The 15,751-nt window shown below is 40.3% G+C and overlaps 1 protein-coding gene across 1 annotated transcript in view; it reads left to right on the top strand.

Annotated features, from left to right (window-relative positions):
• LOC126188380 (Down syndrome cell adhesion molecule-like protein Dscam2) overlaps window positions 1-15,751 on the top strand; it is a 445,363-nt gene that overhangs the window by 329,652 nt on the left and 99,960 nt on the right. Inside the window, exon 16 of the mRNA XM_049929979.1 lies at window positions 6,989-7,141. Within this exon, the coding sequence (XP_049785936.1) occupies window positions 6,989-7,141 (153 nt within the window). The remainder of the gene's footprint in view (window positions 1-6,988; window positions 7,142-15,751) is intronic.

Consider the following 15,751-nt stretch of genomic DNA (forward strand, 5'->3'; position numbering starts at 1 on the left):
GCCTTGTTTATTCTGGGGCAATGCCTTGCAACACTGTGACATGCTACAAAAATGTGCTGTGTGTCACCTAGTTGTATGCTACAAAAGGCAAGATCTTGCAGCGTATATTGCATGGGGCAGGTTAATTTATACCAAAGCAACAGAATTTGTGCCACACTGAGTCGGTCTTGCAGGAGCATAGGTGATCAAGTGACTGCAGTGGTGGCTTAGTTTGTCATTGCACATGCTGTTAGCAATGGAAATGAAAATCAACAGAAAACAAAATGATGATCGAAGAGGAGAATATGTCAAGAAGGCTCACAGATGAAGTGGAAATTCCCTCACTGTATAGGAGTGATAGATGGCAAGCATGTACAAATTACATCTCCTGCCAAGACAAAGTGAATATATAAACTAAAAATAAAATCATTTACCATTATGCTTATGGCAGTTGTAGGTGCAAATTACTGTTTTCACTGCTTATGTGTTGGATGTCAGGTCCCCATATCTGATGGAGGACTTTTCAAGAACACTGCTTTTCTCAAAGCATTAACAGAAAATAAATTAAACATTCATCCCTCAGATTCTCTTCCAATCAGAGAAAATCTGAGCCCATATGTTTCAGTAGCAGATGATGCATGTCCAGTGACCAAAAATATCATGAAGCAATATGCTGGGCAATTAGCAAAGACACAGGAGAGAATATTTAATTACCAACCTTCTCGAGCAAGACGTATTGTCAGAACTGCATTTTGAAGACCTAGATAATGGTGCAGTTGTTCTTGGAGCTTGAACGCTAAGTACCCACAATCATACAGGTTTGTGAAGCATACCTCGAAGACCACGCACAACTAGTACGAGAAGAGTTCAACGAATATTTCATGACGCTATAAGGAAAGGTTGAAAGGCAGGACATACACCAGTAGAATCATACCATGTCCTGCAATATATATTAATTATTTATTTACTAAAATGTATATTAATTTATGTAAATAAACATAATTATATAAATGAACTCTAACTTTTCAGTTACTTTCTTCCTACAAACTCGTTTATGTGGTTTACTGTAGTAGAATAAATTCTGAAATTACTATTGCGTCTATTGATTACATACACTCCTGGAAATGGAAAAAAGAACACATTGACACCGGTGTGTCAGACCCACCATACTTGCTCCGGACACTGCGAGAGGGCTGTACAAGCAATGATCACACGCACGGCACAGCGGACACACCAGGAACCGCGGTGTTGGCCGTCGAATGGCGCTAGCTGCGCAGCATTTGTGCACCGCCGCCGTCAGTGTCAGCCAGTTTGCCATGGCATATGGAGCTCCATCGCAGTCTTTAACACTGGTAGCATGCCGCGACAGCGTGGACGTGAACCGTATGTGCAGCTGACGGACTTTGAGCGAGGGCGTATAGTGGGCATGCTGAAGGCCGGGTGGACATACCGCCGAATTGCTCAACACGTGGGGCGTGAGGTCTCCACAGTACATCGATGTTGTCGCCAGTGGTCGGCGGAAGGTGCACGTGCCCGTCGACCTGGGACTGGACCGCAGCGACGCACGGATGCACGCCAAGACCGTAGGATCCTACGCAGTGCCGTAGGGGACCGCACCGCCACTTCCCAGCAAATTAGGGACACTGTTGCTCCTGGGGTATCGGCGAGGACCCTCGCAACCGTCTCCATGAAGCTGGGCTACGGTCCCGCACACCGTTAGGCCATCTTCCGCTCACGCCCCAACATCGTGCAGCCCGCCTCCAGTGGTGTTGCGACAGGCGTGAATGGAGGGACAAATGGAGACGTGTCGTCTTCAGCGATGAGAGTCGCTTCTGCCTTGGTGCCAATGATGGTCGTATGCGTGTTTGGCACCGTGCAGGTGAGCGCCACAATCAGGACTGCATACGACCGAGGCACACAGGGCCAACACCCGGCATCATGGTGTGGGGAGCGATCTCCTACACTGGCCGTACACCACTGGTGATCGTCGAGGGGACACTGAATAGTGCACGGTACATCCAAACCGTCATCGAACCCATCGTTCTACCATTCCTAGACTGGCAAGGGAACTTGCTGTTCCAACAGGACAATGCACGTCCGCATGTATCCCGTGCCACCCAACGTGCTCTAGAAGGTGTAAGTCAACTACCCTGGCCAGCAAGATCTCCGGATCTGTCCCCCATTGAGCATGTTTGGGACTGGATGAAGCGTCATCTCACACGGTCTGCACGTCCAGCACGAACGCTGGTCCAACTGAGGCGCCAGGTGGAAATGGCATGGCAAGCCGTTCCACAGGACTACATCCAGCATCTCTACGATCGTCTCCATGGGAGAATAGCAGCCTGCATTGCTGCGAAAGGTGGATATACACTGTACTAGTGCCGACATTGTGCATGCTCTGTTGCCTGTGTCTATGTGCCTGTGGTTCTGTCAGTGTGATCATGTGATGTATCTGACCCCAGGAATGTGTCAATAAAGTTTCCCCTTCCTGGGACAATGAATTCACGGTGTTCTTATTTCAATTTCCAGGAGTGTATTATTCAAATGCATTTGGTAGAAGGTGCTATGTGTAGGCTATTGATTACAACAATAACTTAGAAGACTGAGACTTTCTGTGAACAGAATAAAATTTAAAAATATACTTATTGATAATTTTATGATGATGGATTGGTATACTACAGCAGTCAGTTGTAAAATATGTATAGTTATTGAACTGTCGTCACTTAACTGAGCTGTTCATTCCTGCATGTGGTTCCGTCACATTGAGAATAAATTTTAATGATTCATACGATAACCATTTCCTTTCCATATTAGGCACTGAACCATGTTTTTTTTTTAATTTGTTGCACAATGAAATGCACTTCTCAGTTTCTTAATGTTCATCTTCACTGTGCTCTCACCAATTTCATATTTTGAACCGAGGTTCCATATAACATATCTTTTTTATAACATTATTTTTATAATTGCTTTTATGTACATCCCACAGCACATCGGATTGTTTGTACTCATCTATGAACTCTAAAAGACTTTTCATTGAACAGCTCCATGTTTTTGAAGTTAGTGCTGCCACACAGAAAATGTCGCATATGAATCCACTCAGCTTGGGAGCTAGCTGCGGCAGCTTGCGACACAATGCAAGGTGTCATCTGTGTTGCATGAATCATGTCACAACATACGTCACCGCAGTGCGTGGCACTGCTGCATGTCACACAACATACGTCACTGCAGTGCACAGCACTGCTGCATGTCACAATGTTGCAATCTGTTGCCACAGTGTAAACAAGGCTTAATATTGCGACATTCCATCCAGAATTTTTCACTGTTTAATTTTATTATGTCAGTATGTTTTCCAACAGCTTGCTCTCCATTCCATAGCGAAAATTCATTCTGAAAATCACAATTCACATTAATTTATTTTATTTATGTGTTGCCACACCTGTCAATGTTGGTCCTCTCACGGTGACTGCTAACACCAAACTTTGGAATTCTTGGCAGATCCATTTAATATACAGTTCTCAGTTCTGCCCTGAGTTCTCAGTTCTGCCGCTAGACCACATTATTTTAACCTCACAATATTATTTGGGCAACTGCTCAACGTCTTGAAGTGTCTGCTGCTGGTAGTTGCTGGTACAAGGCCTGTCCAGAAAGTAAGTACCATTTTGGAAAAATAACTGATAAAAACATTTTTTCAAACCAAAATTTATTTTTGCAGGAAAAAAGCATTTTCTACATAGTTGCCTCTATTGTTCAGACATTTGTCATAGTGGAAAACCATCTTTCTATGCCCTCTTCGCAGAAAAATGCCACCAGTGAAGACAGCCACAGGTGAGCACCATTTTCTATGTCATCATCACTGTCAGACTGCCTTCCTTCAAAATCATGCTTCAAGTTTAAGAACAAATTGTGGTGAGTAGGTGAGAGATTGGGGCTGTATGGGGGGTGATGAAACTGCTCCCAACTGAATTGCTGAATAAGGCTTTCAGTTACAGCAGCAGATTGCAAATGTGCATTGGCATGAAGCAACACAAAGCCTTGACAGAGCAACCCACACATTATGTTTTGAATTGCATGCCAAAGTTTTCTCAGTTTTTCACAGTATCATACTGTATTGCTTGTTCCAACTCTGAGAAGGAACTCAACAAGCAGAAAACGGTGCATCTGTGTGGAAAAATAGTTTAAGAAATGCTCTGTCTTGTAAAAATAGATTTTGGCTTGAAGAAAATATTTTATGAGTTTCTTTCCAGAATGGCACTTACTTTCCAGACATGCCTTATATATAGTAAATCCCAATGCCCAAAGTGTGGCAATCTTTTTGTAGTAATTCCATCTGGAAGTTTCACCCCTTAGTACTATCCTAATTTTGTTTGAACATGGATGACACATTTGAGATGTGTTCTGAGGAACCAGAAATATTTCCTACATTTCTTCAACAACTAAATTTACTCTATCTCATATTAAGTTGGAAACAGAGGCAGTAAAAGATGGCACATTACCCTTGCTAGACCCAGTGGTATGAAGGAAAGCCAACAAAATGCTGGGACACAGCATGTACTGTAAGCCAATTCACACCAGTACATTTCAGCTATTCAGAAAAACAAATTAATCAAACGTTCCAGCTGAAATGAGTCAGGCCCAGGTAACACTATGAAGAAGTGGAGGCACCCACTCTCCATGGCCTTTTTGCTGTACTTCAGTAGAAATTTTTCATGAACTGAAAGAATAGTGAATTGACACAGTGTTAAAGGTATTAAAAGTAAAATTCAGTTGAGAAAACTTTTAAATTACAAGGAGACAAAAGACTGGCTAGTAATTACCTTCAGGCAGCAAAATTCCAAGTACTGCCAATAGAAATACTTAAAAGTGGAAGAAAAACAATCTCTAGCTATCAGCAGTTAAGTTCCTTGCTCAGGGCATAAAGAAAGATTGGTTGGGAAGGAGGAACACATAACTCAGTCCCTAATGTGAGGAAGAAGTGGTATTATATTTGTCTTTCTCCACTTGAAAAACTGAGCAACTTTCGGTATCCTGACAAAGACAAGCACAGCCTTGGAAAACAAGGCATGTATAATATTCTGCATCAGTGTGGAATGTCTGTATTGGTCTGAAGTTTTTCATGGTGCAAGAGTGGTGCAGTGAACACCCTTGCATAGATGTCTGGGACAACTAGACATATCAGAAGTAGCAGAATAATTTCTGTGCTCAGGATACACATTCACATGACAGACAACTTTGTGAATAGAGATTCTATATCCCCACTCAGTTTAGTCTGTAAACCTACACTTCCTGCCATCAGATCTTGCGAAGCAGGACAGAAATTTCAAACAAAAAACAATTTTCAAAACAGCAGAGACCCACACAGCACCAGTCTTGTTTTGGCTCCCAGCCACAGTGAAGCTCTGAACTAACACTAGTGACCATGTGCACATGTGGAAAGCCACACCTCAGTTCTCAGTAGGAGATTCTCAACACATACTATCGTGAAGCAACTCCAGTGAACAGTGTGGATGCTGACAGCCGTTACTTGCCAGCAGAAGCAACCACCTGAGAATTTTGTGGAGTGGCTTCAGTTGAATATTGTGGAGTTTACACAGTGTAATATAGCAACAGATCCTAAAACTGTATCTTCGCCAGACTGTTCCATTTGCTTATGAAATCGAAATTTTATTTCTTCAGTGTGTTAGTTACCTGCAGATCAGTACCTAATCTTAACCAGCTGTTCAGCTGCAGCAGTTGATGTTCACATAACAGATATTTCCGAAGTCAACTATTCGACGAACTGGAGCCACACCACTAAGCACATATGTAACTGCACTGTAACCAATATCCATGATTGGACAGTGACTGCTGGGCTGTCACAGATTGTCATGTCTTGAGCAGTGCATGTCATAACCAGTCATTATCATTACCATGACAAAATTGGCTGCTGCATATGACTCACAATTTATCTCTGAACTCCATTGCTTTTACTGAACTTGGAGACCAGCAAATTGCTAAAAACACTAATCTGGTTCACATATATGGTATAATGTGGAAATTTGTTGTTTTTAAGAAGATTGTTTGCAGCATAGGAGAGTATAATGAAAAACACTCCTAAGTGAATCCTGTTTCAACACTTGGGAATACAATCTGCCTCTCTTGCTACTACTGTGTGTGACAAAATTCTGCTGGTCCAGTATTTTTGGTGATTGGTACTTCTCTTTTTCTGTGTGTAAAGAACTTTTTCCATTCTGAAATTAATTCAGCTTTGTTCTTTCTTTATTTTGGTTTGTTAGACTTGCTGGTAGTGTAGTTTTTACAGTGCATGAATGTCAGTATTATGTTTTTCTGTGCAGTGTGTAGTTTTGCTTTTCTATCTCATATCTTTTGTCCATGTGCATTATGTGTGTGACAATAAATGTTATAGTCCTACATGCCATGTTGTCATTTAAGGCACAGCTGCCTTTTCAAAACTTATGTGTAATTTTGTGTTTCCGTCTTAAGATAGATTTCTCTGCCAGTTATTCTCTCCTTGGATATTCCTCTTAGTTATGAACTATAGGAGAGTGTTTGGCCACTTATGTTCCTATTGGCTAAATCTTCTTATTGGACTTTAACATTGCAGTGCTTTTGTATAGCTTCATGTTTTTGCTTTATCTGAGATAGTGTATCCAGTGTGTGTGTGTGTGTGTGTGTGTGTGTGTGTGTGTGTGTGTGTGTGTGCGCGTGCGTGCGTGCGTATGAGAAAGAGACAGAGAGAGAGGAGGGGAGATTTGGGGGGGAGGGGGGCAGGAGGAAGGGAAGGGGGGGCTGGAGACATACCGAGTCCTACTGCCTCGTTTGCATGGAATTCCATTTCATTTCCTTGATGTGTGCTTACACTTGTTAGAAGCAAGAATGATGTATTTTTTATTTCAGGTGTAGTCTTTCTATTTTTTCTGTGTAGATTTTTGTGTCATGTTCAAAATAGTTTCAGTATTTTGTAAATCAAAGTGCAAAATATTGGTATAATTATGCTAGTTTAATGTTTCAGTTCCAAGTATGCCACCTGAGGATGTGCGCTGTGTTGGTTTGTCTTCCCATTCTGTACAAGTCAGCTGGCAGCCACCACCCACATCACACAGCAATGGTGTTCTGCAAGGCTACAAGCTGCACTATGAACCTCTTCTTGATGATCTTTGGCATGGTAAATAATTTCCTTGACTGTTTTCCGTGAGACCTACTTTCAGAGTACTTCATTAAAATTCACTGTAACCCAGAAGGGCTACCAAAGTCTTCGATAACTTATGCAGAAAAATTAAATCAAATTCCTGGAAGATAGCAATGCTAAATTTGCTTCTGGCAACTCATATTCCATAGAAACAAAATAGTCTTTTCTTGTATGTGGTTTCATTTGCAAATAAAAGAATGCAGTCGCATTGAAATGCAGATAAAGTTAATAACCATAAATTATCTCAGTACATATCACCAAACTATATCATGTAAGTGACGATGGAATATGTAACTGACAAACCAGTTAACTGCATGATCCCAGAATTATCCTCATTTTATTATCATCTTCCCAACAACAAATATTACAGCTTTTTATTGTTTTGCCTGAATTTTATTTGTGCTCTCGATTGTTGAGGACAAAACTACTGTGAACTCGGCATTCAGTGTTGGATAAGAAACAGGAGGAAAATTCCCAGTCACTAGTAAGCTTTTGGCCTACATTAAGAAGAACCTTATGTATGCCTCCTTGTTGAGGTATTAGTGAAGGTGGTTTGTCATTGCACTCAATTGTGGATGTTGTATCAAATGAACAGTAATAGAGATGACTGTTACCTGTGTCAGTCCAATTTTCTTTTTTAATACCCAGGATACATTTCAAGGGGGTCTGCCCTCTTTCTCAGGCACATACAGTGGCTCACATGCGTATATTTGTTAGCTGTAGCAAGTCATCAGGATTGCATTTCATTTTGTAGTTGCTCCAGTAAGTTGCTTACTGCAAGCCATTATGTAAACACTTCACACAATGCAATGCCTCCAAAAACTTAATAGCCTGCTGTATGCATGTTGTTGCAGGTGCATAGGATGCTGGTCTTCAAATTCATAAAAAGTCTGAAATGAAGTCTGGTACTGCTACTGCCTTAAAGCAAAATAAAGTTGTGAATATCAAGGACACTACTCACTGTGAAGTTCTATCTGCTCACTCTGTATTTGTAGGCTGTAAGTTTGTTTTCTCTTAGTTCTAGTACTATGGAAGCAGGTAACCGTTGGATGACAGTTGCTATTCTCTTGGTTTCCATGAAAGTTTTATCTTCAAAATAAAATGCAAACAAGACAGATGGCTGCATAAAGCAAAAATATATTTGAGAACATCTGTATCCACTTGCGCAGTGGCTGAAACCCTTGAATTGTGTTAGGATATTGGTAAAAAATTTTACTGGTGCAGATAATTGTTGTAATTTTTTTGTATCATAAAGAGGCCTATTTGGATTAAATAATGTTACAGATGTCTGTGCAGAGAATTTTTGGCATGCAGTGTAACATTTAATGCTGTATTGAATCTGATGTAACTGTGTGGATCATGGAACATCAAGCTCATGAGAGGTAGGGGTTATTCTGTGTCTGTGTCTTCACATTACAGTTTCATTCAGACATGCATGCATGCATTGTAATGTAGTATACAGACACAATATGGACACAAGATATTGTAACCATCATCGATGTATCCATGGCTCAACAGGCTAAAATGACAGTAAAATATATGTCTTTCCCTGTGCGGGAATCACAAAATTTGCTATCATAAGGGTTGTGAATTCCAAGACATGGAAGTTTCGGTTGGTTCTGGAGGTATGCTCAGATAGCCAAATTTGTTAAGGCGACCACTTGCTGATAAGCAGGAAATCCAGGTTCGAATCCCAGTCAGGCACAAATTTTGTCACAAACAGCTGACATCAATCTGTACTCACATAATGAAAATACATTTTGTAATAAAATATTAATTACCACCTAAAAATAATTAAGCTGTGATCAAGAAACTTGGTGATCATGCTAATATTTCTCTACATATTCACACTTCAATGTGATACATTTTTCATAATGGTGAATGACATGATGGAGACCTTGGTTGTAGAAATCTGCATTCTGGCTATTCAGGAAACGTTCCAGCTGTAAAAATCACCTAGTCATCATTTTTTAAGCAGAAAGAAGCGGCATGTACAAGAGTATTCTTTGCAGAATGAGCTACATCTATGGTAGGTAGCAAAAATATCACATCGGGAAGCTTCTCACAAGACTTTGTCTTTACAGCCTAGTCTAATCTCATCTCAAGATTTTGATAGTATTGTTCTGAGCTATTTTGTGCCTCATAAGCATAATCTCTTAGCACTACACCATGTGAGTCCAAAAACTGACCAAGTGTCACCTTGCCCAATGACAGTTGGCTCTCTTGTCTTTTTCAGAGGAAGGGAAACCACATGTTTCAATGTTGCTTTACTCCCTTGTCTAAGGGCCACAGTAGTACACTCAAAACTCATCCAAGGTAATTAAGCAGCTAAATAAATCATATGGCCCACTACAGCTACAACATTTTCCTTGCTGCCTTGGTTTGGCAGGCTTTGTGAATGTTTGTTAGTTTGTTAGTTATGTGTTCCGTATATCTTTTGAATGATTCTTTTACCAAAATGATGTGTAACAAGTCAGTTTACTCCCTCTCCCTCCATCCCTCAAAAAACTTTTGTTGCTGCACATTTTATTTTTCTTCATCACCAACGGCTTTAATAACAGGCAATAAAGATCAGTTTTTCCTCTGGTGTTGTTGGTATGACCATCACTATTCTTCTCAACTTATGGTGAATTATTTATCATGAATGTCATAAGGAAATATATGTATTGTGATGGTGCAGTTAAAGTTCCTAAGGCTTGGATGGAGTTCATACTTGATGACTGCAGGTGAACACCACAAATTATTCTTATTGCCATTTTTGTACAATCAGTGCTCTATTTCTAAGTGATGAGTTACCCCACATAAATTATTCAATAACACAGGGACAGCCAAGAACTCTTCTTGTGCACAGTGCGCGTGTCTCTTGCCCAAGTTCACACTTCCCTCTGTGTCATGTCACACTCTCTGAGTGGAAAGAGAGAAAAGAAAGAGAAATTGTGAAAGCTCCACATGTGGTATGTGATTTTGTTTCATATGCCCCAAGAACATTGATTACAAACAAAACAAATTTTCAGTATTATTTAATTATTTTTGGCACGCTGAAGACAACAAGATTTGTATATTGCACAAATTTTTGTCAGGCAGACAGATACAGACAGTTTTTTCTGGTTTTCATCTCTCAGTTTGCCACATGGTCATGAGTTATTTGGTTTCATAATTGAAAAAAATCCTTTCACACAAAACACACTTGCAACCATATTATGGAAATGTGGAAACTCATCCCAAGGGAAACAACATAGAACTCCTAGACAGCTATAATGAAAAAGAATTTGTCTTTTAGACAGAATTACATTACCAATCAACAAGTTCCATATGGAGATGTACATGATCACTTTCAATTCAGATGGAAAATGGTCTCAAAAGCAGATGTATGAAATGCAGTGTCCTCAAATGCTTAGAAAGGTATTCCTGTAATTCTTTCAGTGCCACAGTGGATTGTTCAGAAGAAGTTTTCTTTAATGCCAGTGAGCTTAGGGAAATGGATAGTGTACTTTGTCAGAAGTTGTCCCTTCCATAATGTGATTTCCATTGTAAATACATCTACTTTCGCGACAAAATCAGAAATAAGGTGCCTCTCACCCTGAAATGTTTCACTGAGGGCAATCTGCAGTCAAGTCTATTTAAAATGCAAGGTCTGTAATCCATTCCAGATCCTCTCATTTTCATTCTTACTTTCCTTTTTTCTTCATAAATTCAAAAGTGGTCAGGTCCATCAAAAACTGTTGCAACTGATGCTGTAATAATGTGTGCAACTTTGGAAAATTTACTGTTATCACCATCAATTACATTACATCACATGTCCCATGCCTGCATATTTAACACAAGTGCTTACCAGTGTACAGAACAGTTAATTGCATAAAAATTGTCTGTTGTTAGTCATTATAACTAGTAGCTGTTTTGTTGTGAATTAAATCTTCAAAGTCTTTCTGCTTGTTGTTGTAATACCATTTCACAGCAAGTTTTCAGTACCTGTCGATTATGCAACTACATAACAGATATAGAGTTCTCATCCTTCTTCTCTATGATTCCCATTCATTTTTGAAGAATTGCAGCAACAGATTACTGGACTGCCTCTTTTCATACAAACAGCCACTGGACCTGTGAACTTCCTTTATATCACAAACAAATAACAAAGAATAAACAGCACTTACACCATGATTCTGCCGAACTGAAAAAAATTGTCCCAACCAAAATAAACCACAACAAATGCTGGAAGAAAGTGTTTCATGGCAGTGCTAACTGAAATGTCATATTATACCTAGAAGGACCAACCAAAGCTGAGACATAGCAAGTAGTGATGAGACAGGCCGAACCTCCAACCATACATGAGCAGCACATCATGCACCTGTGAAGTTTTGCACATTGTGGCCAATCCAGCCAAAAGATGTTATTGAATGAAAATGTGCAGAATATGTCAGGAGGTTGAGTTGTTCATTTCAGTTGTATGAAAAAGAAAAAAAACTTAACATAATTGTTTGAACAGGTCAATTTTTCATCAATATATACACCCAAAAATCTGGAGCTTTCTACCCTGTTTACTGACTCCTGTTCATCTGCTACATCAAATGCCAGTATGACTCTATTTATTGTACAGAACTGAATATAATGTGTTTTCTCAAAATTAAGGAAGAGTCCATTTCCAGAGAACCACTTAACAATTTTTGAGAAAACTTATCAACAGTTTCTTCCGTTACCTTCTCTTTAACAGGATTTATTATAACAGTAGTATCATTTGTAAAAGTACCTACACTGCTTGATTAAGCAGTTAAGTGGAAGCTCATTCCCATACAGAAGGAATAAAAGTGGACCCAAAATTGAACCTTCTGATACTCCCTTTGTGATTTCTCCCCAGTCACCAAAATTTTCTTTTCTTCCAACATTGTTTGAATTATTCATCACAACTTTTGGCATTCTGTTTGTTAAGAATGGTTTAGACCAGTTTTGTGTAAATCCACCAATTCCATAACGCGGTTCTTGACAGAAAGATGTTCTGTCACATTGTTCTTCCACTTTGAGCTTGTTTCATAAAAAAGGGAAGCATTTGTGCCACCAAACTACTGTGTCATATGATGATACAGTATTGCTGTAGACTTCCACCAAATTGGCATGGATTGCTGTGGCATTATTCATTCTGGGCTCTGCCACTTTATTTTGGCTCCCTTAGCTGTTTGTTGTGGTAACGTGGTGCGGGGATTTAAAAGTGTAAAATAAACTTTGTTTTTTGAGGTGGTAACTAAAACTTTATGACTACCTCCCATAGCATGTCCTCCAACAGGAGGATAATTATTTGTTGTTTTCAACATTATTCTTTTCTAAAAAAAATAGTACAAAAAGCATGATTACTATATAAGAGCGAAAAAAAGATTCACTACAGAGACACCAATGGTTTAACGTTAGTCGTTAGTTCACAAAAGAATCATATAAATAGGAATGGATGTATGCGATGACTTTCTCGAGTATATAATTTCTGCTTCATTAGATGGTATTTTTGTTGTAGTACTGCACAAATTAACACTTTTAAACTGCCAATATTTCTTGGCTGTTAGTCATTCCTTAGTACTACACTTAAATGAAATGTATATTTTTTATTGCTTTCCACATCCCAGAGAGTCCTTCTTATATTAGCTACAATGTAGCCTGTGCAAATACTACTAGAATATAGTTACATCATTCTTATACATTAACCATTTATTACAATCTCTTATTCCTCTGCCAGAAAATTTCTGGTTTCTGGTTCAAGGCTTACCATTTAATCATGAATTAATATGCTAGACTGCACAGGTGTACGTAAGAAAAATATAATGTCTCACATCCATCGAAAGATGTACTGGTGACACCTGTGCATACAGCTGTGATGTAAAGAAAACCATTTCTACTGAAACTTCCAGACAGATTGCAACTTTGTACCAGAGCAGGGATTAAACTTTTACCCTTGCCCTTTGTAGTCAATACTCTTCCCAACTGAGTTACTGAGGCAGCATTCATGACCTATGATCACTACTTCAATTCAACAGAGTGGACTTTGCAGTCTTCACTAACTAGCTCTCCCATGTACTCTGATTGGCCAATACTCCTTTGCAGAGTGAAAGAGTCATCCTGGAAACAATCTTGAGTCTGTTGCTCAGCCATTCCTCTTTGATATCATTTCTTCCAGGTATTTGCTAAGGTATACAGAAGAACTTCTGTGAAGTCTGGAAAGTAGGAGAGAAGTAGTGGCACAGTTGAGGGTGTGATGGGAGGTCTTGAATAGCACCTGATAGCCCAGTTGCAAAGAATATTGTCCATGAATGGCAAGAATCAGGGTTTCAAGCCCCAGTGCAACACACACTTTTTATCCCTCAGGAAGTTTCACAGTAACCTGCACTTTGATGCAGACTGAAAGATTTACTCCAGTTTTTTAAATCCAGATTTCACGCCTCTAAGTGCTAAAAAATAAATAATGCAATACATTTCAGTAGAGGATTTGTTCCACTACTTCTTTTGCCAAATATTCTTCCTATTTAGAAGCTACTCGACAACTGCTAGTGAAATCTCATAAATTACTGAAAGATAAAAAATAGTAGTATAGTAAATATCTCTTTTTTCTTTTGCATCCTATACGAGGTGCATTCAAGTTCTAAGGCCTCTGATTTTTTTTCTCTGGACTGGAAAGAGATAGAATCATGCGCATTGTTTTAAAATGAGGCCGCGTTCATTGTCAATACATCCCAGAGATGGCAGCACCCTACGGCAGATGGAATTTTACCGCCAGCGACGAGAATGAGAACTGTTTTAAATACTTAAAATGGCGACGTTTTCCTTACTTGAAAAGCGTGCAATCATTTGTTTTCTGAATTTGCGTGGTGTGAAACCAATTGAAATTCATTGACAGTTGAAGGAGACATGTGGTGATGGAGTTATGGATGTGTCGAAAGTGCGTTTGTGGGTTTGACAGTTTAATGAAGGCAGAACATCGTGTGACAACAAACCGAAACAACCTCGGGCTCGCACAAGCCGGTCTGACGACATGATCGAGAAAATGGAGAGAATTGTTTTGGGGGATCGCCGAATGACTGTTGAACAGATCGCCTCCAGAGTTGGCATTTCTGTGGGCTCTGTGCACGCAATCCTGCATGACGACCTGAAAATGCGAAAAGTGTCATCCAGGTGGGTGCCACGAATGCTGACAGACGACCACGTGGCTGCCTGTGTGGCATGTTGCCAAGCAATGTTGACGCACAACGACAGCATGAATGGGACTTTCTTTTCGTAGGTTGTGACAATGGATGAGACATGGATGCCATTTTTCAATCCAGAAACAAAGCGCCAGTCAGCTCAATGGAAGCACACAGATTCACCGCCACCAAAAAAATTTCGGATAACCGCCAGTGCTGAAAAAATGATGGTGTCCATGTTCAGGGACAGAGAGGGCGTAATCCTTACCCATTGCGTTCCAAAGGGCACTATGGTAACAGGTGCATCCTACGAAAATGTTTTGAAGAACAAATTCCTTCCTGCACTGCAACAAAAACGTCCTGGAAGGGTTGCGCATTTGCTGTTTCACCAGGACAACGCACCCGCACATCGAGCTAACGTTACACAACAGTTTCTTCGTGATAACAACTTTGAAGTGATTCCTCATGCTCCCTACTCACGTGACCTGGCTCCTAGTGACTTTTGGCTTTTTCCAACAATGAAAGACACTCTCCGTGGCCGCACATTCACCAGCCGTGCTGCAATTGCCTCAGCGATTTTTCAGTGGTCAAAACAGACTCCTAAAGAAGCCTTCGCCACTGCCATGGAATCATGGCATCAGTGTTGTGAAAAATGTGTACGTCTGCAGAGCGATTATGTCGAGAAGTAACTCCAGTTTCATCGATTTTGGGTGAGTAGTTAATTAGAAAAAAAATCGGCGGCCTTAGAACTTGAATGCACCTCGTATTTTGTTATGGCTTTATTAAATGCAAGACTATGAAAGTCAGGTACACATCACTTCAACATTTCTGACGACATGATCGAGAAAATGGAGAGAATTGTTTTGGGGGATCGCCGAATGACTGTTGAACAGATCGCCTCCAGAGTTGGCATTTCTGTGGGCTCTGTGCACGCAATCCTGCATGACGACCTGAAAATGCGAAAAGTGTCATCCAGGTGGGTGCCACGAATGCTGACAGACGACCACGTGGCTGCCTGTGTGGCATGTTGCCAAGTAATGTTGATGCACAACGACAGCATGAATGGGACTTTCTTTTCGTAGGTTGTGACAATGGATGAGACATGGATGCCATTTTTCAATCCAGAAACAAAGCGCCAGTCAGCTCAATGGAAGCACACAGATTCACCGCCACCAAAAAAATTTCGGATAACCGCCAGTGCTGAAAAAATGATGGTGTCCATGTTCAGGGACAGAGAGGGCGTAATCCTTACCCATTGCGTTCCAAAGGGCACTATGGTAACAGGTGCATCCTACGAAAATGTTTTGAAGAACAAATTCCTTCCTGCACTGCAACAAAAACGTCCGGGAAGGGTTGCGCATTTGCTGTTTCACCAGGACAACGCACCCGCACATCGAGCTAACGTTACACAACAGTTTCTTCGTGATAACAA

Source organism: Schistocerca cancellata, chromosome 5 (genome assembly GCF_023864275.1).
Source record: "Schistocerca cancellata isolate TAMUIC-IGC-003103 chromosome 5, iqSchCanc2.1, whole genome shotgun sequence".
NCBI classification, from domain to species: Eukaryota; Metazoa; Arthropoda; class Insecta; order Orthoptera; family Acrididae; genus Schistocerca; species Schistocerca cancellata.